A 27,065-nucleotide genomic window follows, 5' to 3' on the forward strand; every position below is an offset into this window, starting at 1 on the left:
TTTAGAAAGAATGACTAAATTGAATAAGACACAAATAGCTGGTAACATATTTTAATTGCAGAATATATGGCTAAAACTAAGAACATATTTTTCCATATTTTATTCAAATATTAATGTGTTCAGACAAGGTAAATTGCCCATGTTTTACCTTGCTGTGTTTTTACAACTTAGTTGCTTGCAGGTATACAGAAAGCTTTTTTTCTAATAGTGAGTATTTTCATTTAATGTAATTCAATAGAATTTTATTGTGTCTCCAAGTTTGAGCATGTTCATGTCCAAGTTCTGTGTTTTCTGTACATAGTACTAGTTAATTCAACTTGGCAAACATGTTGTGTTTTTTTTTAAAGAGACTAGAAAATTCATGCATTATTAAGAATCTGTTGTGCTTTATGTAGCATTTAAAAAAAAGCTACCAAGCCCAACCCAAACACAAGCAGTCAAATATCCTCTTCCCTAAACAAAATGTCCATGATGGAAGCATAAGGCATATCCAGTTTTGGCACACTGTCTATTGAAGCTTTATCGTGCTTCAAACTGTATTGCTTTATTTTCTCTTGTATGCAACTTTTTTGTATGTAAAAAAGTTACTAAAAATTTCCAGATGCCCTTTTCTTTTTGTAAATTTGAAGCCAAGGGAATTATATTAATACAGTGAAAGAGAAATTTGGTTTTCAGCTTTTATTTAAATCTATGTTGCTTAAATTTATGTTGCTTGTCCTCCAATGGACAATCCCTTCAGCCTCTAAAAGCATGAACCAGCACAGTTACTTGTATCAGTCTGAACACAGAACAGCTCTTTGTTCTGCTGCCTCAATAAACAACCTTTTCTGACCTCCAGTAGCACTGATAGAAAGGCAAGAGGCAGAGAACAGCTTGGGACAAGTGGAGATAAGCAAGTAGGGAATAAGGAATCTGGAGGATTTTGGCTGTTTTGTGTTGGGGGCTGATAGGCAGTGAGGAGACTGAAAGGGGTGAGTAAAACTTCCTGGAGATGATCAGTACTGAGGAGTATTCAGAATGGGACAGTGGACATCCAGCCTTAGTGATGATTTTTCCCAGCAGCAGGTTACTTGATTTTACAGCTTCAATCCTCTTTTAATGCTGTTTCTGATTTGTGACACAAGTAATGGCATTCCTCTGGAAGTCAGCGTTCAACTCCTCCCAGCTCAGTGTCCTTTGGGTGTCGATGTGTAAGTCCCAACTTTAAAAGCAGCATTGATAAGTGAAGCTGTTTCTGCAGAGGTTTTAAAATACATTGCGTGGTATGGCTTGCAGCTTCCCAGACAATTGTAATAATCTGCAGTTACCCTAAGTTTAACCAGACGTTGTCTGGATCTTCCAATGTCATCCACAGTAATGAAAAATAGTAGAGCTGTTGAACAGGAATGAAGTTCATCTTCAATTTCAAAGGTGCAAAAATCTCAAGTATGTTCCTGTGGCTGGGAGCTGCAGCACATAGAGCTGGCTAGTTGCCTTCAGTTAGAATCTGAACTTGAGGAGTTCTGAAGTGCTTGATTAGTTTGTTCATTAATTTCAGCAATTCTTTTGAATACGTTTGCTTTTCTGGGGTAAAAGGAAAAGTACTTAGAAACTGTGAGGGTGGCAGGGGTTGGTTTTGCATGCCTGGTGTCAGACCTTTAGCACGTGAGGCTGTAGAGGTTTAGATTTTGTGCAAACACAAGAAAGGACGGGGGTTAGTGCTAGCTGATTAAAATTTATGTGAGACTTTGTTCTTAAGCTCTAGGTTTTGAAATGTTTAGAGATTTATCCCGACTGATTTACTTTCCCGGCATAAAAGAAGAGATGCGACTGTATTTTTAGAGGTAGCATTGAGTGGCACAACCATTTTGGATTCAGCAGCTTCTAAAAAGTAGCGTGAATCAATATTAATTCAAGACACTAAAACTCTTTTGTTTTGTCAGGACAAGTGCTGCTGATATTCCAGGTCAAATCGCATACTAAAAGAAAGAATATTGTAGTAAAAGCATATAGTTTTAAAAAATGCAGCTCTTATTTTGTGGCTTTATCTTCATTAGTAGTAATAGTATTCCTTTAGAATTTTTTCCTAACAAACTGTAAAACACCAGCTAAGATTCTTCTCAACCTGATTATCATAATTGCTTGGGGGGAGTAGCCAGTGGAGGGAAAAAAGGAGGAGTAAATGGAAAGATTGACTCTAAGGAAAGGAATCGCATGTTTTTCCTGTAAAACCTCTTTCCTACTTCTTGCAATACCTTGTTTTTCCTGCTTCTCTAAACATACAGTAGGTATTTATAGAGGTAAATGCCAAATGAAGTTCTTGGTGGCAGATCTAAAGACTTACGAGATGCAAGAGCCAATATTAAGCTGTGTCGTAAGCTTTGTGATCATGTGCTTGAAGAACTAAGCAGATTTGGAAATATACATGAACAGGAAATTGTTGTAAGTCACAAATGGATCCACCTTGTTGCCTTCTATGTGTGTGCACTATTCCCTACTTAATCAAATTTCATACAGCCAGTGTTTTCTGACTCATAGTGTTCATTATGAATTACAGCCTACAATTGCTTATACAAGTGAAAACAATTTTAATACTTAAATTTTTTCTATACTCCTGATAACTAATTGCATATTAATGAAGTTTTATTTGGATGTATGTAGATATATTATTTAAGATTCCAGTGGAAATTTACAGGGCCTTTAAGGAACAGTATTTTTAAAGGACTTGGAAATAGTGTTGTTCTGAGTATTCCAGCAAAATATTTATAATATTGATTAATTTTCAGGTTACACGGGTAGTATTGTTGTGGGTGAACAATCACTTCAATGATTTTGAAGGAGATCCTGCTATGACTCGATTTCTGGAAGAATTTGAGAACAATTTGGAGAGGGAGGTGAGAGTGAGGGTTTTTTTCTGACAATTTGGGATGACAGGGAATAGCCAGGCTGTTGTTATATATAACTTACTATGCTTTTCTCTTGTAGAAAATGGGTGGACATTTGAGGCTGTTAAATATTGCTTGTGCTGCTAAAGCTAAACGAAGATTGATAACCTTAACAAAGCCATCTCGAGAAGCCCCTTTGCCTTTTATCTTGCTGGGAGGGTCAGAAAAGGGATTTGGAATCTTTGTTGACAGTGTAGATTTTGGTAGCAAAGCTACAGAAGCAGGCTTGAAACGTGGAGACCAGGTATGTAGTTTTAAAATGTGTCCCTCCATTACCCTCCCCCCTCCCCTTTTTTTTTTGTTTCCTTTTTCTTCACTACATGAAAATAATGTTACTTGTTTGAATTTTAGATATTGGAAGTGAATGGTCAAAACTTTGAAAACATTCAGCTGACAAAAGCCATGGAAATCCTTAGAAATAACACTCATCTGTCTATCACTGTGAAAACCAATTTATTTGGTAAGTTTGCCTGCCCTGTTGTTTCTAGTTTTAATGGAGACCTAAATTACTTTTTTAAAAGTTTAAAATAGTTTTGTTTGAAACTCTTTTCTACTGGAGAGAATAGAAAAAGGAAACTTGAAGGTCCTAAAATATCTTGGTTCATAATTGCAAAGAAAAATTTATGAGTAGGGACTTACATGAAGTGACTTCCCTCTCACCAAGTGTGTGTTTCTGGATTAAGAGCAACTACTGTGACCATGTAGCTCGAACTTAAAAAACGTGCTTGTATACATTTAGTTCTCTCTCAAGAAAGAAGCCTCTTCAGGCATTTCAGCTGATCAGTGGTCTTATTCTGTCTGCTGAATTTACTTGGAGTTTCTCAGCCCTCTGAGTGTAACAAGCTCAAGGCTGTTACAACCTTTCCTGCCAGCTAGGTGAAAAGATTCTTGGTACCCTCTGTATCTGTTCTCTGTATTTTTCCCTCTAACAAGTACTAAAGTAGACATGGAAAAGTCTCCATGCGCTCAGGACCTCAATTAGCATCATAAGTAATGAATAGATTGGGGGTTTGGTTTGATTTTTTTACCACTGGATACTTGGATTACATATACAATTTAGGGATGTGCTCCTTGAGTATCTCTTTCAGGATCAGGTTCTTCATCACAGGTAAGTAGGGCAGAGTGTTACCGCAGCATGTCACTGCACTAACTGAAGAGTTAATTTGCCCAGGTTATTTCCAAAAGTCATTGGTCAAATCTGTTTCCTGGAGATTTTTTTTTAAATGATTTTTTTTTTAAATTTTATTTTACTTTATTTTGCTTTCCAGTAAAGATTTTAATATTTCAATTGTTTCTAATAATTAAGACATTTCTTAATATATCTGTGTCTGCTTCTTTAGCAGGATGTTCTTGTTTCTCTGTGTGTAAGTTCTGTAACCATCCTTCTCGCACAGGGTGTTTGAATCTCATGTGTTGATTTACTATGTTAAAGATCAAACCTGATTTCTTCCTTTCTTCAGAAGTTGTGCTTTTCTAATTTTTTTATCTATCTTGTGGCTCCAGGGCAAATACTGAAACCAGAGTACAGTACTCAAAGCAGTTACTTTCTGTGTATTGCATGCAGAATTCCTTCTCCACAAATACGAAAAGGAAAGTTTCCTTTTTTCAACAGCATCTTCTTATCTGTATCTAATTTTTCTCTTGAGCCTCCAAGTCGTATTCCAGAGTGCAGTTATTGGCTGGAATTACTCTCCTCCACTTTTGTGTGTCTTATTTCAAGCTTTCCAAGTCTCTTGGTAATTTGTTGTACCTCTGGATATTAGAGAACATTAAGGACAAAAATTAATAAATAACAGTTAAACATAGTCCCTAATACACATCCTTAGTTAGTTGCCTACGTTCCTATGTTTTTCAACAATTCCTTAGTTTTAATTATCGCTTTTCATTTATTATTACAAATCAACTCATCAGAGGATTTTTCCGTTTTTGTGTGGAGAGTTCCTCTAACAGAATACATGACTTGCTCTCCAGTTCAGTTTTGTTTGATTTATTTACGTATATCGGCTTTTTTTTGAGGCTCAAGGTTGCAGTAGAAGAACTAATTTACAAATTTATCAGATATTTCTGCCTCAGAGATTACTCTTTGCTAGGGAGCTGAGGGAGAATGAGTGACTTTTTGGTATTTCTGGCAGATGGATTCAGCGGCCCTGTCAAACATCCAAGGTGTCTCAGTAGTCTCTGCTTTGTTATATTTTCCTTATGACTTTGTTGTTGTTCCCCCTCTGATTTTTTTGATCCTGTTGCTAATAATTTCTTGTCCATCAGAGAGCTTTTCTTGCTGCCAGTCTGTTTAAGCCTTCCTTCTCATTTGTATTTTTCTATCTCACTTCTGTCTAACGTGCCCTTTTTGTACATGCTGCTATTCTGCAGAAGCTTTTGTCCTTAGGCTGAAAAGTCAAATTCCTTCTGTTGATACCATCCATGCAACCATGTGGGCACTTGTGTAGTTCTGTTGTAGGCTGGGCCAATTAACTGGTTTTGTGACTCGTACTGCAGAAAAAAAATGTCATTTTTGAAAGAAAAAATGTTCTTAAAGTCTTATACCTAAATTAATTTAATACTGGAATTGACAGAATATCCTTTTTTTTTTTATGGTTAATATTAAACTGGTCTGTTGCACAGAGCTTTCTTTTACATTTTTGTCCTTTTTCCTCCCTCCCCTTTCCTGTCTTGTGCAGTTTTTAAAGAACTCTTAACACGGTTGTCAGAGGAAAAAAGAAATGGTGCTCCCCACCTGCCTAAAATAGGTGATATTAAAAAGGCGAGTCGTTATTCCATCCCTGACCTTGCTGTTGATGTGGAGCAGGTAATAGGATTAGAAAAAGTGAATAAGAAAAGTAAAGCCAACACAGTTGGGGGAAGAAATAAGTTAAAGAAGATACTTGACAAGACTCGAATCAGTATTCTGCCTCAGAAACCATACAAGTGAGTTTATTTCCTCCTAAATATTTCCTCTTCATTAAATTATAAGAATTTCTAATGAACTTAGAGTATGTGATTATGCTTTTTTATTTATTAATACAAATCATACTTACATCTGAAAAAAACACCAGAAAAAAATGTTCTGGATATTTGAACAAGCATAGGCTGCTAGCAGCGCAGCTCCTGACATCAGTTTGGATGTAATTTGTTTCTTATAGATAAAGAAATGACACCAATACTTCTTTGTCATTTCCTGTTTTCTTTTAAGAGGACTGTTAACTGAAATTATTTCAGAATAATTCTGCAAGCAGATTACTTGCAAAGAGTTGGTATGAGCAATGATTGCAATGTATCCACATTCCAGTGGTCTAAAAGAATTTTTGTGTACTGCTGTAAGGGAGAGTGAGGTTAAAATTTTAACTTGGGTTCTTTGGTAGAATTGTGGTGTTGTTGTTGTTTTTTTTTTTAATGAAAGCAAAATATGCTATCTGATAGCTTTTTTTCTATGCACACATTTTAGAAATAGAGTTCTGAGAATTGCTGGCAACAATAGAAGAGTGAATTTTATATGATACTATGGGAGCCTGGTTCTTGGCCAAGGCAGATGGTATCCATGGGAGGAGAATGCATTGTGGAGGGTAGCTGTGTGATCAGTATTCTCTCCTGCATTTTTCTTTCCTAAGTTCCACTAAAGAAGAAACTATTCCATGTAAATTGATAAAAAAGATACTTGTGCTGAAAATGCAGGATATTTTTTCTTGCTATTACTTAAAAAAAAAGTTTGCTTAACTAATGTTAGATATTGCCTACTAAATGAAAATTGTTCTGAAGCATTATATATAGAATGTTAGTAATAGAAAGATTAAATCAATATAAATTATTATATCCAAATAATGGATGTTTCTTAAATTGATGGCAATACCTTTCAATAGAGGAGAATCTGTAAATCCTCTTTTTTTTGTTGTTTGTCTTTAGCATGTTTTCCTTTATTTCACTGGTCTTGCATGTTTTTTCCTCTGATGAGCTGTGCAGTTAAGTCTGATCTTCTGCATTGGTCACTGTGGTTCATAGCATTTGCATAAAATTTTCATGTTTTTTCTCTTTTTTCTTTATTTTCTTTCATTTTTACACTTTTTTTGTGCAGGGACCTCTTTGGGTAAGATTCAGAAAAGCTTGACCTATTTTATTGTCTTTTTGCTAGCTGTACTTCATGTGTTATATATAGCAATTTGTCTGCAAAGCCTGTTGACATGCAGTTGTTTTTGTCTGCACAGTTTCTCCATAGAGATCTGTAGCTGTAGACTTTGGTGTTTGTGCTTTTCTTTCCCCTATTGTGTAGAAGCATCAATCTCATTCTTCCTCATAATTACTAGTGTCACATTTATTAAGGGACTTAACCTAGTCTCATGTTTTTGCATATAAAAAATCAAGAGGGGTGGAAAAGCTGATTTACTCATGAGTTAAAGTAGGCATTTAAGGACTTCATGACTCAGCTGGCTTAAGAGGTGAAACTGTCCACTGTTTTTTGAGTGCGAAGCCTGAAGAAGTCTCCAATGCCTCGAGGATGTACCCAGACAAAACCAATCTTTAAACCAGAAGGAGGTCGCTCTTAGAGGGAGCTTGTCTGCTTCATGAGACATTAAATCAGTATCAAAGATGAATCAGTTTGAGCAGGAGATAATGCCTTCCTTCAGTCTTGCTGTTTAGTCCAAGGTCAAATAAATTCCCAAACTGAGCAAACAGCACCATTTCCTCTGCACCTCTGGGGAAATCTCCTTCTCTTCACTGTCTGTAAGACGTCTCTTGAGGAGTTCTTCTGGGTACAGCCTCCTCTGGAGCTCTTTGTTTACTTTTCTGATGCAGAGTAGTTTTGTGGTCTGTAGGCTCAGTTGCTCCAAAAAAGGATTAAACACCATCCCCATCTCCCTCTCTTGTAAAGTTCTGCCTGGTCCATAGCGCAGCATCCCAGACAAAGCAGCAGCCCCTGTCTCTCCTCTCTGCAGCCCTGCAGTGTCATGCACAGGATTTTGTGTTCTGAGGGAAGACGCATTCAGATACTTCTGTCATTTCACTGTCCCTTCTGACAAACTTCCCTGTTTGTCATTCAGCAGGAAAGTTAGTTAATGTGCTATCTCCCTGCATGGCAGGTACATACAGAAAGCAATAGAAATACTGTTTCCTTAAAACCACAATCTCCTTTCATTGGCATAATAAAATATTTTACCTAACAGTAGATCTTCATGGGACCTGGATTTTTTTGGTGTTGATCTTTCCATCTGATATATTTAGGGTTCATTACTTGTTTGCATAAGTTAGAACTCACTCAGATTCCAATTTAAGTAGGGTAAACAGAGTGTAAAGTAAATGCTTTCCAATTTCTTATATGAATACTTAAAATTGAGCACAATTTTAGACACTTCTTTTCTTTTAAACCTAACATTTTCAGAGTTGATCCACTTTACTGAAGCTGCTTCAGTCATGACGCACAGAATAGGTATAAGATTATATAAAACTGACAAACTGCAAAAGGAATGCATAATGCAAGTGAAACTATTAATGAGTCACATTGTCTTCATTTGATTTGAATTTAGAGAAAATACTGTTGTTGGCATACTTATAAAATCTGGTATCTGGTAGTTTAGAACCACCTGAAAGCATTTTGAGGTACAAGGGCTGCTGGCTTTTTTGTTTACTTTCTTATTTTTAATGTGTGGTGGTTCCTACTTGAAAGATGTGATATTGATTGCTGGTAATTCTTTTGGTTGTAGTGAGAGACTTACTTGCTTGTGTCTTAGCTGAAAGTGCTGTGTGCTGAGTAGATCATCACTGCTTGCTTTATATGGAAGTACAAAGTTACAAATATTCAGATTCACCTTAATTTCTGATTGAGAGAATCCAATAACTTTTTTCAGTGGACTTGAGTGTTTCTGTCACTCTTGTGGCTTGAGGTTTACACTTCATAAAAGTATTTTGGCAATACAGCGTTATCTTGTTTTTTAAAAACAAAACAATGAGAAAAACCAAACACAACATAGAGAGGTACCATACATTGCCCTCTCAAAAGCAGTTGTGTCCATATAATAAAAAATGTGTCTTAAGTGCTCAGATCCCGTTCTAGCTTTCCTGGCTACTGTTCAATTCATAGCACTTCAAGAAGTGGTACAAGAGTGCACTGTGTAAAGTTACTCATCGGTAAGCACGAACGGATATTGGTGCTGTAACAGCTATCAGGGTAATTATGTAGCCCTTTGTTACTTCTGTTTTCTGAGGATGGATAGAGCACTAGACAAAGGCTTAAGTGCCCAACATTAGGGTACAAGTGGTCGTTTGTGTTGCATCATTTAATTTACTAGACTTAATTGTAACATTTGCAGTGAAGTCCGAATTCTGGTTTAAGCTTTACTTAAATGTGTAGATACAGATTTAGATGTGCCTGGCTTTTAGAAAGGCCTCGCCTATACTTGCTACATTTTTAATGCTTTTCACTTTCTATAATGACTGCTATTCAACATTTTACGCCCTCTGAGTATTTTATTAATGATTTTGATCTGTATATTTAGAGAAAAGTTCAATGGCTGTCTCCAGCTCTACATCCTGTAGCAGTTGTACTGCTTCACTTTAACTCAAAAGCAATAAGCAAATCAGTGCCTGCTATAATATGATGATAGCTCTGTCTCTGATCCATCTAGCACTACTGACCTACTTTGGGACCCTGCCTTATACAATTCACTGGACAAAACCCTTCACCTTTATCACAGAACACTTTTATTTACAGCTGCCAGGTACTTTGGAGAGGATACTGATAGTACCCAAGTGTTTAGCTTAGCCTTACCTAGCGTCACTTCAGTCACACTGAGTGAAGAGAAACTCAGAGAAGTGATACAGGGTGGGAAAACCAAATGATCAAAAATGATCCTGTCTTATCTGTCCGTTGAAAGATCTTATACAGTATAGCTACAATACAATATCACAGGTTGCAGATCCTGTCTGTGATGGGGTAGAAAATCTATGAAGTTTAGGCCTGAAAACAGCACTGAGGGGACAGCAGTATTACTCGAAGTTTGGGTGATGGGGTGGTGCAATAATGATGTGTGTACCACCTTTTGAACAAACATCTTGGCCAAAATCATTAAAAAATAAGGAGCCTAGCAGCTCCTCAGAGCTTCATGGTGAGGATCTTCTGGCACTGTGAGCAGGCAAACTGAGTCACTCTATTGAGTGGACTGTTGACAAAGCAAGTCCTGTTGTCTGGAGAACTTTGACTTCTAAATAGCAATTGCTGTATTAACAATTCAAAGTACGAAAATGTAGCAATAGAGACATCCCTGAATCTCTCTAGTATAGCCAAGCTCTGAATGTCTGCAAGTCCTGATTTTATTTCTTTCTGGATGCAGTGACATTGGAATTGGCCAGTCTCAGGATGACAGCATTGTGGGACTGAGGCAAACAAAGCACATTCCTCCTGCTTTACCTGTCAGTGGAACCCTGTCATCCAGTAATCCCGATCTACTGCAGTCTCATCACCGCATCTTAGACTTTAATACTCCTCCAGGTAAGGATCCTTTTTTTTTTGTTGCTCTTGACCTTTTTATTTCCTTTCATAGTTCAGGGTTTTTGTGTGGATTTGTAGAGTCTGAACAGGCATGTGAGTTTTTATTAACTGTTTGCTGTCACACACAAATTAGCCACATATTCATGCATTAGGATTTATTACATTTGCTACAGTATACTTTACCCACATATAATAGATGTCTGATTTTTAAGTATGCTGTGTACAGAGTATTTCTTACTGACTGAATATTCTTGGTCAGTAAAAACCTGTTTTGCTTGATATTTTATAATTTGCCTCGATTGATCATTGTTTACAAGACTGCAATATTTTCAAATGGCATAGCAGATCATTAGCTTATAGTAAAGGGAAAAGACATTGGACTGCGACACAAGACATGTATTTCTGTCTTTTTCTGAGCAGACTTACATAATTTGTACTACATTTGTAAGGGACAGAGTTTCAGAGTTTCTTACTAGTCACCCTGCCCTACAGCTGTATGCCAAATTCTTTGAATATAAAATCCCTTTCTGAAATAGATAAAAAATGAACACATTTAGAGAGGATCAAAGCACAGGGGTGAGTGAGGGAGAAATAGGAGGAGAGTATGAGAAACTTGAGAGCCTTATCTTATAAGAAGGGTTTAGCTGGAGCTCCTGGTAGGGCTGGGATTTGGTCTCTTATCTGGCTGCAGGAAGGTTCTTAGTGGGAAACCTTTCCTGAGTTAAGTATCCAAATCTTTGCTATTAAAATATAGCTGCTGGAGGAGGATATGGTGATGGTAGCTCTGCAGAGAATTGGTTATTTTAGCCTAATCTTCAGAGAATTTCTCAAAAGTAGAACTGAAAATTCAGTGCCCTCCTAAGTCTGAGGGATTTCAAACATTGCCTGAATGGATGGTGCTTAAGTATCAGCCTACACACTGGCCAAGTTGGTGTAACCATTGCGCTTGAAACTGTGATATTGAGCATTACTTACTTCATCTTAGGTTTTTTAGAGCTAGAGGAGTCTGCAAGAAGGTAGTTTGTGGTTTTTGCCCCAGTGTCTAAGCTTGATCCTCAGAGACTTGGAAGATTGATATTTTTTTGTATTTTATCTAATGACTAGTGTCCAACACCTTGAAGATACTTTTTATCAGTAAGAGCCTAGCTTTTCATCAGGACTCTTTCTATAAATGGGTGACAATTCAATTCTCTAGCTTGCCAATACCCAGGCCAGACAGTTCTAGGTAATCAGTGTGCCCCTAATGCCAAGTGCAGCAGCTGTCCAGCTTCCAGAGCTGTGGGCATTGCTGACTCACGCAGCTCAAACAAACTTCCATGAGAAGCAAAGCCATGGCAGGCCTAAAGACCTTTCAGTCACAGATGGAGTTCAGAGAAGCTTGATAAATAAATAAGGTTCAACTGTTTGCATTTTGCATTGAGGAAAGGAGATCAATATGACATAATGCCATTGCCCCAATGTTTTAACAGTTTTTCTATGTCTTTATAGAAAATGAATTTCTTCCTCATTAAAAAAAAAAAAAGGTTTTTCTCTTTGCTTGAATTTGCCTGAATGTCCACACACTGAATATTTTTAAAGTAATTCTCAGGCAAAATTTTTTTTCCTGTGTGGCAAGGAAGGAAAAGGGGGTCTGAAATGAAAAACATATACCTTAAGGGCTTTAGAGATGGTTGCATTGTAGATAGAAGTTGAATTATGCCTCTATATATTTCAAGACGTGGAAAAAATTAAAGCCTGCAATTTTAATTCCTTTTACTATCTTGGTCTAAATTAAAGATGGAAATGGAGGCAGATTGCAAGAAATTGAATGCACTGGAGGAGGAAGAGAAAGTGGTATAGCAGCTGTCCTTTGAGGCTTGGAGAAATATCCCTCAGGATAGAAAATAAAACAACTTGCTCCTTTTAGAAGAGTAGTCTTTGAGGAGAAAGTGTGAACAGCTTGAAATCTGCAAGGAGTCATTTTAGTTTCTTTTCTGATTGGTTCAGGCTGTCTCAAATATACTTTTAAAGGTTTATTTTTAAATGTTCAATAGCACTTTGATTTCTCTTTTCTTGTGCTGCCTTTGCTATTTGATTTGAAGTCAAAATAATAGAGTAATGATGAACTGCCAGTCACTGGTATTTTTTTTTCCCTCACAATCTTTCTAAGGGAATAGATTCCTATCATACAGCACTGCATTCTTCAGCCTGCCACTCCAGTTTCCTTTTTTGAAAAGCAGTGAAGGGGGGTGATTACGATTCTCTTCAAGTGTTTTATTTAAAAATTATTGGGCTGAATTACTTGCTACCATTGCTATAGCTGTAATCATTTCACTTGCTGGCAGACGTCTCTGTATTCTGTGTTGAGCTTTTGCTCCCAGCTCTGATAGGTAGGCATCGTGAGAAACTGGGTGGTAAAATGCAGTGCAAAGATGGGACTCCTCTATTTGCTGCCCTCTGCATTTCCTCATATTGACTTCATTGATCCAGCAGGGCAGGTTGTTTTCTTGTTGCACAAAGTGCTTTATTTCTAGGGACAATTAAATAATTTTTCACCTGGGTATTGTTTACAGTAGCTTCCCAACTTCATAGCATTTCTTTGAGTGGCAAGTATTTCTGTAACAGCAAGAGGCAGCAAGATCTAGAGAAGGGTGTGGTTTTTAATAACATCTCTGAAAGGCTGTGTCTTTGTCATCTGCCTTCCTCCAGATGTCAAAAAATGTAGAAAATATTTCAGAAAATATTCTGCTCTGTATCCCTCTTCAACTAATTACTGAAGGAAGATTGGTCGGTGTAGAGTTAGTGATAAAAGGCAAAATTGTCTTGCTTGTTATAAAGTATTTGTACATTTGACTCAAATGCTTAGGAAGGGCTAAAAACTGGCCTGTAGTGATAGTCTTTATGTATAACTGATGATGTAATCACACAGTTCTAGTGTGTTTTGGTATTAGTGCTTCTCAAGCTGCAGAAAAACTACTGTGAGCTTAAAAGTTACAGGCTTAGTTGCATGACATTTGTAAAATAATATATTTAAGCCTTAAAAGCCTTTGTGGCATGTAAATGCACTCATATGAGAGAGATTTATCTTAATGCTTTCCAAATTGTTATTTTGGAAACATGCACGAGCAGTGGGGAGGTGTTAAGTTTTGTTCTTTTGTTACAAGATTTTTGCTGCTGAATAGATCTTTCTGTAGTAAATGGAATACACGTTATGCACATTCAGGTCTTGTCAAAAAACCTGTAGTTGTATCAAAGTGAATGTTTTCATTTGGCAGCTGTTTTTTTAGTATTTTTTATGATAGCAATTTCAGAAGCCTTCATTTAGAAGGCTTTCTATTATTATATATTTTATTGCTATTTGGTTTAAAAAAATAATTATTTTTGAGAAAAAACAAAGAAAAATTGCTAGATGTCATGACTCACAAAACTAGAAACACTTATTTGCAACAGAGGGAAGAAATTAAATTAATTGAAATACTTGTCAGTTAAAAATACCTGATGTTAAAAAACCCAGTGGGTGGATAGCTGTATAATTTCATTTATCTTTTTTGGTTTTTTTCTAATAATACAGTGATAACAACCAAAATTCAGTTGATCAGTGGGTCTGGATTTCAATATATGCGTGGAAATAAGAAAATATGTATGGATTTGGTATCTCCATATAGCTTATGGAAATATCAAAGCGAGTGTTAGTCTGGTAGTTTTCCAGAATTCCTAAAAAACAGTTCACTGTAAGTTTGGTGTCATCAGTCACTTGAAACAGGAATATATTTAGAACTTGAATATTTGTGAAGGTTTTTTTCACCTCTGCTGCTTTAGTTCTTAATTACTAAAATACTGGCACAGAGAAATAAAGAGCAAAGTTTCCAGTCTGTTATTGGCTGATTTATTACTACGATCTAAATGTATCGATGACTGAGTATTTTTGATAATTGAATACCTGGGTGCATGAATACTGTTGCACTTCAGTTGTGTACACATGCACGCTGGCTATTACACAGGCATCTTCCTAGCCACTTACATTATGTGCCCTCCCTTTGTGTGGGGCACTATGGTTGAGTGTCAGAGTTAGGTAAATGAATCTCTTTTCTTCGAATTACCCTTAAGGAGCTTGACACTCTTATCACCTATTTGCTTAAACTTCTTACATGTCATTGTATAGGATAGTATTGTTTAATGTCCTGGATTTTTCTCAGACTGAAACAGAATTTTTCAGGACTCAACAACTGTGAAAATCAGATTGCTCATTAGTTTGTCTGTCCAAACTTTGAAAATGTTAACATATTTTTGTGGCTTGCTCCATCTATAGTCTAACTAACTTCTTTTCTTGGATGTTAATAGAACTAGCTTTTACTGAAGTAAAAACTGATAACACTAATTAAACTCAGTGTGACTTGCTTGTTCTTACACCATTAAGTTTTTACTTTTCTTTGCTTACTAAAGTGCATAATTTGCATGTAATTTTTTTCCAGACTTACCAGACCAAGTTCTGCGGGTTTTCAAGGCAGACCAGCAGAGCCGCTACATAATGATCAGTAAGGACACAACAGCAAAGGAAGTGGTCATCCAGGCCATCAGGGAATTTGCTCTCACTGCAACCCCTGATGCATATTCACTGTGCGAAGTCTCTGTCACACCTGAGGGTGTCATCAAGCAAAGGAGGCTTCCTGACCAGCTATCCAAGCTTGCTGACAGGATACAGCTGAGTGGCAGGTAAGATGGAGACTGAGCTAAAGCTGCTGGTGCCACTTTATTAAGTCAAAATCTTGTAAAAGGAGTGTTAATTATTTATGTTCTGTTTCTTTGCAACACATTGCTGCTTATGCAACTTCTCATTAATACCGAGGCCTGGTGAAGTTCATTTTGTTCTCAGATTCCAATTGGATCGTTGCTGTAACTTTCAGCACTAATCAGGTGTATTGTATCTAGTGTCTTTTCTTGAATTTTTTTTTACAGGTATTACCTGAAGAACAACATGGAAACAGAAACTCTTTGTTCAGATGAAGATGCTCAAGAATTACTAAGGGAAAGCCAAATTTCCCTCCTACAGCTCAGTACTGTTGAGGTGGCTACCCAACTCTCCATGAGAAACTTTGAGCTGTTCCGTAATATTGAACCCACAGAATACATAGATGACTTGTTTAAACTCAAGTCAAAAACAGGCTGTACTAATCTAAAGAGGTTTGAAGAGGTGATAAATCAAGAAACATTCTGGGTGGCTTCTGAGATTCTAAGAGAAACCAACCAGCTGAAAAGGATGAAGATCATTAAGCATTTCATTAAGATAGCACTACACTGCAGAGAATGCAAGAACTTCAACTCGATGTTTGCCATTATTAGGTATTACCCACTAATAATTTTATTTCTAGATAAAAAGCAAAGTCTTACTTATGTTAGTCTAAAAAAAAATGTAATTAATAGAGCAAATCAGTTAATACTGCTAACATCAACACTTAGCAATCTGCTAAGGAGGGAATTTTCTGCATTCTGAAGTTTTCTATAATCTGAAATGTTTGGTGAAATATTATTTGGAATGCTTCTGTTATGTACTTACTGCTCAAGATAGTGTGGCAAGGTCAACATGGCACTAGAGAAACTACTGCAGTTATTTAAAGACAGAGACCAAAAAAACCAGCAGGTATATACAGGAAAACCACACAATTGTAGCAAATGAACATGTTGATTCCCCCAAAGCAGATTATTTTTATACATACTGCCCAGTGTCTTGAATTCTGCCATGATATGTTGCCTTTGTTTTTTTTTGTATCAGCAGTTTCTTGCATGGAACTCTGATAATAATCAATAACAGACTGTGATACCATAATAGTCTGTAAATAAAGATCTTTTAATAAGAATTTTAAAATGTACTGAAAATCTCAGAAAACTATTCTTAGGTTTGGAATGAGAAGGAAGAGAAAAAACTCTAATGCCTATATTTATATACATTTTTAAAAACCCAAACAAAAACAAACAATCCCCCTATACTGTCTATTATGAAAAAGCTTGAGTAACTTGCATTAAACTGACAATGTTATCACTGTCTTTGACACAAGCTCTTGTCATTACTGTCTTGACATTCAGTCAACAGATTGAATGTGACACTTTTCCTGAAGATGAGTAGGTTTGAATACTATTCAGCAAACGGGGCAAGTTCCAAAGTCAAGGATCCATGCTGATGATCAGTCAGCATCTCTGAGACATCAAAATATTGAGATTTTGTTCAACTATTTCAACCAGTCTCAATGAGAACTAAAAGCAGCCTGTCTGCTAGGAAAAACTTGAGTGAAGGAAAGATTCTAGGTAGCAGAGTTTCCCACAGGTAGAAGTTAACAGCAAGACAGGCAATGTCATTACAGGGAAAAAATGGGGTTTGTACCAGCTACAAGCTTGAGACTAACCTCGGGTATAGAGACTGTTACAAAATTTTATCTAGAAAGAACAAAGTCAGATGGATTATTGCAGAAAGAAGGTGGGTTAATGTGCTGTAACCCCCTGAACCATCCTCATGTAGGTGGAAGATGGTTTTTCCACCAGTTTGTTAACCTGGAAGTGTAAGTGCTGATCCTGAGGTACTTAGATTATGATACTCTTATCAAACTCAGACGTGGTTCTAAAGTAACAAATACATAGTTTCTGTAAGGTTTAATTACTCATCCAAGTGTAACTTTTATCTGTTTATGGTTACATTGTGTAGATATCTCCAGTTTTTATAGCTTTCATAAAAATGATCTTAACTATTCTGCAATACATACTGGCAAAAAGAAGTTTTTAAATTTCTGTTACTTTATTGACATTGTTGTGTCAAGATATTCTGACTGCATGGTATTTCTACCATACAAAATTTAGCATGGTCTATTCTAGGATTTTTGATTTCTTCCTCTTGTTCTTCAACTTTTTTTGCACTTTTTTTTTGTTTCAAGTGGCCTGAATTTGGCACCAGTTGCAAGGCTTCGAACTACTTGGGAAAAGCTTCCAAGCAAGTATGAAAAACTGTTTCAGGATCTGCAGGACTTGTTTGATCCATCTAGGAATATGGCGAAATATCGTAATGTCCTTAACAGCCAAAACTTACAGCCCCCTATAATCCCCCTGTTTCCTGTCATCAAAAAAGACCTTACATTCCTTCACGAAGGTAAAAACAGAAGTACATCATCTTTTGCTAGCTAAGGAAAAGTAACTTTCCTGCCTAATCACTGATGTTGTTGGTTGTAGGAAATGATTCTAAAGTGGAGGGCCTGGTGAATTTTGAGAAGCTGCGGATGATTGCGAAGGAGATACGCCATGTGGGTCGCATGGCGTCTGTGAACATGGATCCTGCTCTAATGTTTAGAACAAGGTAAGTGTGTTGTACCAAGCAGAGCTTTCCCCAGCTGGGAGAAGGCTAGGTGTCAGCAAGAGGGGCTTTTATGTGCCCCTTCTATTGGAGAAGTATGAATTTTTTGTGTTAGCAATTTGCCAGCATGATGTGGTGGTCCAAAACTGGAGAAAAAATTACAATTTGTGGTTACTGATATATTCTAAAATATTTCTTACTATTCCATAGTTGATAGTTACTTCATAAAAATGAGATTCTATCAGTGGGAGGGAGGGAGAGAAACTGTCTTGAAAACATACCTATTACTCTACTGGAACATTGATGGGTGCCAGCCTTATAATTTTGGTTTAGTAGAAGTAGTAATGTATCTGAAGCAGTGTCAGCTACTCATGTTAGAAAACATGGAGTGAATGCTCTTCGGCTTCATATTTGACAAGCTTATTGCATACTCTTTTTTCTTAATTTGAGCTAGAAGAGTTTGTAATATCTGGTTGTATGCCTGAGACAAGGTTCTTTTTAATGTCTGTGGGCTTCCAGAACTGCTTGTCCTGAGGTCTGGTCTTTTTCTTTCTGAGCTTGTGATCTTTCTCTGTCTCTTCTTAAACCCATGCTTTATTCTTCCTGGCTCTCACTTGCAGGAAGAAGAAATGGAGGAGTTTGGGGTAAGTGGTTGGAGACAACAAACACAGACATTCATTCTTCCTTTACCATTTGCATTGTTTCCTACTTGCTACCTTTAATTTTCTGGTGCTTTGACATTTTTTCTTTTGTTAACCCTTTTTTACTGACAATACATTTTAATCTAGGAGTGCTTTTGATTTGAGATTAAAACACAGAAGCTGTAAATTATTTTTAAGTGGTCGTAAGTAGAAGTGGGGTGTTCTCCCCCACCTCCAATTTAAGTTGCTAAAGGAAGTGACTTTCAGTCAAAGAGAAATTACAAAATGACAAGGTTGCAACAGCTGAAAATAGCTGTTAATTTCCTTATACCTATTAAGCAATTATCACAATCAAATACAAAAGTTAAAACTTACAGTATCTGCTCGACTAACTTACTTCATATTACAATTAGCCATCATTTTTCCCTTAACAATTCAGGACCAATGCATAGCTTTCATATAGGTATACATACATTGAAATGTGCATGACATTTATTTCATTGTGAACTAGCTGATCATTTTATTTAACAAAAGTGTCTTCAGTCTTGCAAGTTACAAAGAAATTCTATTCTGTGAAACTGAGCTCTCCATTTTGTATACAGTCTGATTTAAAACACAGAAGGCTTTCAAAATGCCTCCTTTATATGTATTTGAATTTGAACCTCAGCTATAGTCTTCTGTCAGCATTGCCTTACTGCATGAGCTTTTCCTATTGCTCCAGTCCTCTCAGTAGATGGCTTATGTGAGAGAGCTACCTTGAATGCTTTTCTAGATGTGTGAAGTGTTACTGCCTCGTTGGAGCAGAATAGGTTAAAATATCTGTGCCATTAAAATAGTGCCTGTAACCAAGTGAAAAGATTTCCTGGCCCTCATCTTTCTGTCTTTTATAGCTGTTTGACTGACTGGAATGAGGCATGTAAGCTTTGACCGTAGACTGACATTCATGCAATCTTTTGCACGTTTCACATTTATCAGGTGATACCATGTTGGACTAAGTCATACCTTTGCTCTCTTTTATCCCCCTCCTGTCCCCTTCACTCCAGGTCTCTCAGCCAGGGCAGTACCAATGCAGCTGTGCTGGATGTTGCACAAACAGGGGGGCATAAAAAGCGGGTCCGCCGCAGCTCCTTTCTTAACGCTAAAAAGCTCTATGAAGATGCTCAGATGGCACGGAAAGTAAAGCAGTATCTCTCAAACTTGGATCTGGAAATGGATGAAGAGAGCCTCCAGACACTCTCTCTGCAGTGTGAGCCAGCCACCAACACATGTGAGCATTGTCATTTGTTGTGGATTTCAAGAAAACTGTTCAATATAACTGTTTCTAGTCCAATGAAGCAATTGGGAACAGTAACTAGACAATGAAGTAGAAAATTATTTGTCTAGTCATTTTCAAGTATTAAACGCCTATGATTCCTAAGGAAATAATCTTGTGGATTAACAGGATAGAGACCCAGTATTTATACAGGTGGTAAGGCTTTAAGATGATGTCCCACTGGAAGTGTATAATGGCTTTTTTAGATTTGTCTGTACAAAGGGTATGGAGGAGTCAGAAATTTTTCTATATTTCTGACGTACTGAGGTGATTAGTGTGAATAGCGATATGGTTGTTCTGAGGGAGCAGGGGATTTTCTTATGTCCAAGTGTTCCAGAGATACCTAGAGGGCTGTACCTCCGGCAGAAGAGTGGGATCTTATCCTGGATATCCATTTCGCTTTGATTTTAGGAAATGCTGTATCCCGTGCCCTTCCCTTGCTGCAGGGTAGCGAAAACTAGTAATTATGTGTCTGTTCTGAATCACTTGTAGTCCTTATGATAGCCCAGTATGACCTCTGGCCATGCTTTTGGTAACAGTGGTTGTTTATCAGAGCTTTATTTTGAGAAGGGAAACATTCATTGGTAATGTGCATCTTTTAAATGGTGTTAAATCTCCCCGTCTTTTCCTTTTCATCTTTTCTGTCCAAAGATACCATGCTGCATTAATTGTATGAATATTTGAGCACCTTTTAATTGTTAATCAGAAGGTTTTGCACTGCTCAGACTAAAACAGCACCATGTTTTTAGTTAGTAGTCATTCATTGTTTTGTCCCCTTTCTTTCAAAGTGCCGAAGAACACAGGAGACAAGCGATCTGGGAAATCTGAAACGTCACCAGTGGCTCCCCGGGCGGGCATCCAGCAGAAAGTGCAGCAGCAGCAACAGCATAAAGTAAACCAAGCATTGCAGGTCCCAGCCGTGTCTCTTTATCCCTCTCGCAAGAAAGTGCCAGTCAAAGATCTCCCACCATTTGGTAGGTGGAACAGGGAAGAATTTGGTTTAATATTCTGAAGTTTGTTTGCCTATGTCAGGAAGACATTTTTAACCAGATAAAGTTCACACTTTTATTTCTGGTAGTATGATATGCAGGTTGTGCCCGTTCGTGCAGTGTCTAGGCATAGTTCTCTTCTCTAGAAATGGAAAGAAAGGAATTTAGGGAAAGCATCCTGTCAATTTAATCAGTATAAGTATTTACCTGTTAGTAGCAGCTGGAAGGAATAAATGTTTCTCACTGTTTGCCCTGGGATCTTGCCTTAACTTTTCTAGAGGAATTAGGGACATGGAGTTCTTGAGATGCCTCAGAAGTTTTGGTGTCTCTTCACAAGTTGAATTTTTAAGGTGATATTCAGGCCTGCTCAAGCTGGCAGTCCTGTTAGAAATGTGGGTCTGAACTTTCACGTTGACAGTTGTCCCTTTGGCTTCTACTCCCTTCTGCTTTTTTATGGTTGTTACTCAGATGTTGCTGCTTCCATATTCCACAGAAAGGTACCAGACTGTAGGAATTTTTTCTACCCTGGTTTCCAAATCTGTCCCAACATGTGTACAAAATGTGTATGCATTGTTAACAAACCCCTTAAATCACAAGTATGGTAATATCCCTAGTAAGTATGTGTAGCATAACTGGCCCTTCCTTTTGCATGATGGTTATTGCACAAGAGCTTAATTCTGATTTCACTCATGTTGGTTTTTCCTTGTGCACTGCTAAGACTGCAACAAAGCATTAGAAGCAGCAAAATGAGCAAGAAACAATTCAATATTCATCTAGATCTTGTTGACTTTACCATTAAATTTTAATCTTAAAAGGACTTTGAAGCTCTGTAGACTGCATTTTTTGCTCGTAGTGGCAAAGTTTCTGAAAACTGACTAGGTTATGCTGATCAGGCAGCTGTAAATTATTGATAGCAGGATTGTGATCCAACAGATCAAAGATGAAGTCCACAAATGCTTGGAAATAACCTCTACCACAAACATTGGCAAAACTGTCGGAGAAACTCTGTCTTCGCTTATAAGGCTGTCCCAGAGTGGATTTTTGAGGGGAGGGGAAGAGAAAGATGGATGAATGTGGGAAAAGCAATTCTTGATGCCCTAGATCTTTACATCATACATCATCTTCAGGATGTTTTTACTCTTTGGTTTCCCAAAATAAGCTGGTGCAGAGATAGTTCTCAAAAATGAAAGAGAGAAAGGCAGCTGCAGGATGGCCTTGTTTCGTGAGCCTAATCCTTATTAATTTTCTTTCCAGCTTTCTTTCTTCAGCCTGACCTTCTAGGCTACTCTGAATAGAAAATAAACAGGAGAGCAGTTTGAATTCTTACTATATAAATCTTCACTAACCAGTGAGAGGGTGTGTCTGTATTTAAGCTAATTTTAGTTCAAGTTTCTCAGTAACCATTCCTATGCATATCCTCAATTGTATATTGTATTAGCAGTATTCTGCAACATCAAGTCTTCATTGTGTTTTCTGTGGCAAAGTATTTATCTTAAGTGGCCAGAATGAAAGACCATCTGCACTAATATGTGGAAATAAAGCACTGTATTTTAAACAGGAATAGGTTTAAACATTTTGCTTCATTTAAGCTGCTGTCAGGAACTCAGGAATATACAGGAAAAAAATGTAGCTTTTTCTTCATGTGGAGTGTCTGATCTATAAATGCATTTTGAAACATAAGGATGTATTTATACTGGACTTTACATCTGCCTACTTTAATTCTTACTTAAAGGCATTAACTCCCCACAAGCTTTAAAGAAAATCCTTTCATTATCGGAAGAAGGAAGTTTGGATCGTCACAAGAAAGCATCTGAAGATGCTGTCTCAAGTGCATCTTCGCAGCTGTCTTCTCCTCCTACTTCACCACAGAGCTCTCCAAGGAAAGGTAGTAGATGTTCAACATTTCTCATCCTGTTTCTTGAAGCTTGTGGACTTCGGAAGCTTCTGAGAGAGAATTTGGACACTCAATACTGCTGCTCCTTATTTTTGTCACATGTGGTCAGCAAGAGGGCAGGAAATGTAGTGCAGAGTGGGATACATGAAAGGTAGCTGTGAACCTGATTTCAAGGGGACTTGAAAGGCCTCTGGTTATCAAAATCCTGAAAAGATTGCCTGGTATGATACAGGGTTTGATGCAGTAGGTCACTCTCACTGAAGCTGCTTCTGACAAAATATATTCCTATGATCAGTGTTTCCTGCCTTCAGTGAAAGGATGTGCAGGTTGAATCTTAAAATCTTTGTACAGCATTGACCACACCAGTCTATCAGAGGAATTATTTGCTGTGTCATGCATCTGAATGGGATGTGACCTATGTATGACAGAAAGGCTTAAGATACTTGGAATTCAAATCAGAATATTTAATATTGTAATTTATGTTTTATACTACAGAATATTTTAGTAGGAACCTGATTATTTAAACCATGTGTACGAATTTTTGAGGAATGGTATTATACATCGGAGCTTTCTTGACCAAGATCTTTATAAGTGATTTCATAGAGTTATTTTTTAAAATGAAATTAGGACTTTAAAGGAATTTTTTAAAAACTTGTTTGTTTGTTTTCATGTTAGTTCTGGCTATGAATTGACAAAACAGAGTATGGAGGCATTGTCCTGTAGTTTAAACAACAAAAAAAGACACTTTGGAAGTATGATAGCCTAGATGTATTGCATGTGACTTGTAAGTTACTATCTTTTCAGAATAGCATAAAAGTTCAGTTTAACAGTTACATAATATAGCATTATGGTAAAATATACATTGGGGTTGAAGTGACTTCTGCAGAAGTGTTATTTACAAAGGTCAAATGGAGGAGGAGAATATGTAGAGGATATATCATCTTGAGTCCTTGTAAGCTGTCATCATTAATTCTCCCAAATACTACATTAGCAAAGAGTGAGCTTATATAAATATGATCAGGCCTATACATTTTTTGAAAAAGGAATTAGAATTCTGTACTTGACTCAGTGTGAAAAGCATTTTATTTTTGCTAAAAGCAAATCATAAACATGATTAAAAAAAAAATCCTTGGTTTGATGGTTACATGAAGCTAATGATACGTTCTTTCAGATAAAAATGACAACATTAATTCCATGTTCTCAGCAAGTGAATTGGGGTAGATCAGTTGAAGTAATTTTGACACTTATGAGTAGAGTGAAAGCAAAAAATGAAACCTGCGGTGATTTGTGGATGTGTTGTTTAATGATCTTTAACTTAGCTGGCAAGAACATTCAGCACAATTTGTTTAAGACTGAAACAAAAGCTGAATTTGCTTCTGTGACATGGTTTGCAGATTTTATCTGAGTCTGGCTGTGTCAGTGCTGTCTACCTCCAAATTTCACCATAATTCTGGTAATATGGAATTTGGAATTAATTAGCTAGCCAAGTGTCACAAAGAAAACTTGAAAACTTGCCCTTCTCTCAGACAAGATATGTACTAAGCAGTCAGCCCAGGCATCTGGGCTTCATGTATCTCTTCATCTCTGAAGTGTAATTTTGCAGAACAGAAGCACTGTGAGGGAGTCTCTGGGATTACTTCAAGCAGTAATCCCAACCAGAGCATCTCTTTCCTTCCAGTCTTGGACACAGTGTTTATGCACAGGCAGATTTTGAGAAGTAACATTTAATAATGTGAGGATACAAGTAAGATGATGAATTTGATAAAAATTTAGGGGAGGAGGGTGGAGTAGAAGGAAGGAGAGCAGTCGGTTTGCAAATGAGTAGTACATGTTCCCACAATCCTAAACCTCTGATTAAGATACCAAAGACAGTGTCACAGTTTTGCTGTGTATCTTTATCTTTTGCAGTGCTGTGTAAATGTAATTGTAGCTTTGTTTCATTGCCAGTTTTATTGCAGTATGGCCAGCTGCCTGATGAGAACTGAGCAGGTATCTTGGAGAGTCTGATTAACGTGATGTTCCCTTTGCAGGCTACACTTTGGCTCCAAGCAGCACCGTGGATAACTTTTCCGATTCTGGTCACAGTGAAATTTCTTCTAGATCTAGTATTGTCAGCAATTCCTCTTTTGACTCTATGCCAGTCTCCCTGCATGATGAGAGGAGACAGAGGCATTCTGTCAGCATCGTGGAGACAAATCTTGGTGTGGGAAGGATCGATAGAAGAATCATGATTGAACCAGATCAATACAGCTTAGGGTAAGAATTTTATTTGTGCTTATTTATATTGTACTTTCATATAATGTCTGTGTGGCATGTATATTTGTCCATGTAAATTCCCATGTATCTATCAAATTTTTGTTCTCCTCTGCTCTTAAAAAACTGCTGCTTCAGTGTTGCATTTTGTGATAATGCTCCGTTCCTGCCAAGAAAAGGTTTTGCACTCCTGAGTGCGTGGTGAGGTCTACAGCAGTAAGGCCTTAACCTCACTAGACGTTACCATCTGAGCATTTCAGTGGTGCTGTAGGTTATCCACTTTGTGGCAGACTAGTACCCTAGCCTGCTTTCTCCATGGGAAATTAACTGAATTAGATGAGATATTCATACAATTATTCAGTGATCAAACTGAGAACAGAAATAGCTAGCAATTTTCCAGTCTGCTTCATGGAAAAGTGCGTATTTGTCTAACTCCAAAATATTTTACCCCCAAATATCTCTTCTAGTCAACAATAATTGGAAGCTAAAATTCACATTATGCTGCTGGTTTTCTAGTAATTTTCTAGGTAATTAACTTCTGTAATGGTAGGGAAGCTAGTGCTGTGAGGAGTTCTCAGAATCTCTAGCAGTGAGCCTTGGTGTGAAAATAATTGGAGCTCTGGCTCCTGTTTTGTCTCCACTTACTGGGGTTTTTTTTGGAGCTGTTATTTGGATGCTTCAGTCGTCTGAATGGTTTCTGGGGTTTTAATCCTGCAGGGTCTGTGAATGGCAGACCTGTTCCAAAACTGCTGTACTTGAGCTTTGGGAATCACAGGCTATGCAAACTCTTTAATCAGATGTCTTAAATATTTGGAAGAGGAGGGTTCCAGTCTGCATAGGAAGGTGCCCTGGAAGAACAAGTCCCAGGAGCCTGGATATCTGCTGAGCAAAAGTGACACTTAGTCAGTTTTCTCTGCTGCTGTGTAAGGGATCGTGTCAGGCTCACTTAATCGTTGAAAGGCTACAGAAAACATACTTGCTCTACGAAGTAGCATGTGTTTCCAAAAATAAGGTTAAAATACATTTCCATTTGCAGGAAATGTTGGAAAGTTAGCTTTCACAGTTTCCTAAGCAGGAAAAAAATCTGAAAAGCTGAAATCTAAACCTGAATATCAGCCAGCTCCTGCTAAATTGTCTTTCTAGCTTTTGAACCATTTGCTTAGCATGGCTGGAAAAGCAGTAGGATAAGCCTCTTTCCCTGTATGTGTCAGTGTGGTTTGCCTGTCTGAAAGGGCTTTTGCAAAGTTAAGATTTTACCTTTTGAAATTACTCTGCTGAAATGAAAGGCTTCAGCAAGTTACCTATCCAGGTTTGTTTGTTTGTGTTTGTTTTTGTTTTATTGAGGATGTACTTGAAAGAAAAGTGTTATATTCTCAAAACTGAATTATCCATTAATGCAATATAAAGTGCATCAAAACCTTCAATCATAGAATCAAAGAATGGTTTGGGTGGAAAGGGACCTTTAAAATGTCATAAAGGTTACCTAATCCAACCCACCACCATGTTTTGTTTTTCTTTGATTGTTGAACTCTTTGTGTGTCTTGTTCATGATTTCCAATTCCAACACTGGATTTTTTGTCCCCCTCATCATTGTGTATCCAGCTCATATGCACCGCTGTCAGAGACCAGAGGCCTGTATGCTGGAGCAACTGTGCTTTCTTCTCCTAGTACAGAAGAGCTGTCACAGGACCAGGGGGACAGAGCTTCGCTCGACGCAGCTGACAGCGGCCGTGGGAGCTGGACTTCTTGTTCGAGTGGTTCTCATGATAACATCCAGACAATCCAGCACCAGAGAAGCTGGGAGACTCTACCTTTTGGACATGCTCACTTTGATAGTTCAGGCGATGGGGCAGGACTGTGGGCCTCAGGCGGCCACATGGACCAGCTGATGTTCCCTGACCATGGCACAAAGTATGGCAGGCAAAGTCAAGGCAGGGAGGGCCTTGATCAAGCACAGTCCAGAGCAAGTTGGGCATCTTCCACAGGATACTGGGGAGAGGACTCCGAGGGTGATACAGGTACCATAAAGCGGAGGGGTGGGAAGGATGTTTCGATTGAAGCTGAAACCAATAGCATAACATCTGTACCAGCAGAAGAGACAAAGCCAGCTCCTGTGCCCACTCACACAGCAGCAGCATCAAGTAGTACAAAGGGCCTTGTTGGTAAGTTAAGTTTCGTTTATCATGAAGTGTTTTAATTCATTTGCTTAAGTTTTTTCATATTGTTCTGCATTTCTTTTGTATGGTTTGATTTTTTTTTTTTTTTT

At 37.6% G+C, this 27,065-nt stretch overlaps 1 protein-coding gene across 6 annotated transcripts in view; it reads left to right on the forward strand.

The window, feature by feature from the left end:
* The window catches only part of RAPGEF2 (Rap guanine nucleotide exchange factor 2), a 185,304-nt gene that overhangs the window by 152,320 nt on the left and 5,919 nt on the right, over window positions 1-27,065 (forward strand). For 4 of the 6 annotated variants that reach the window (XM_069013589.1, XM_069013590.1, XM_069013593.1 and 1 more), the window contains 15 exons: window positions 2,766-2,873; window positions 2,965-3,168; window positions 3,276-3,384; window positions 5,603-5,849; window positions 10,241-10,398; window positions 14,850-15,090; window positions 15,334-15,717; window positions 17,298-17,509; window positions 17,590-17,713; window positions 18,331-18,354; window positions 19,395-19,618; window positions 20,452-20,637; window positions 22,385-22,537; window positions 24,577-24,802; window positions 26,402-26,961. In XM_069013589.1, coding sequence (XP_068869690.1) covers window positions 2,766-2,873; window positions 2,965-3,168; window positions 3,276-3,384; window positions 5,603-5,849; window positions 10,241-10,398; window positions 14,850-15,090; window positions 15,334-15,717; window positions 17,298-17,509; window positions 17,590-17,713; window positions 18,331-18,354; window positions 19,395-19,618; window positions 20,452-20,637; window positions 22,385-22,537; window positions 24,577-24,802; window positions 26,402-26,961 — 3,160 coding nt within the window. The remainder of the gene's footprint in view (window positions 1-2,765; window positions 2,874-2,964; window positions 3,169-3,275; window positions 3,385-5,602; window positions 5,850-10,240; window positions 10,399-14,849; window positions 15,091-15,333; window positions 15,718-17,297; window positions 17,510-17,589; window positions 17,714-18,330; window positions 18,355-19,394; window positions 19,619-20,451; window positions 20,638-22,384; window positions 22,538-24,576; window positions 24,803-26,401; window positions 26,962-27,065) is intronic. The other 2 variants (XM_069013592.1, XM_069013591.1) reach the window with 2 other exon arrangements.

Source organism: Aphelocoma coerulescens, chromosome 4 (genome assembly GCF_041296385.1).
Source record: "Aphelocoma coerulescens isolate FSJ_1873_10779 chromosome 4, UR_Acoe_1.0, whole genome shotgun sequence".
Lineage (NCBI taxonomy): Eukaryota > Metazoa > Chordata > Aves > Passeriformes > Corvidae > Aphelocoma > Aphelocoma coerulescens.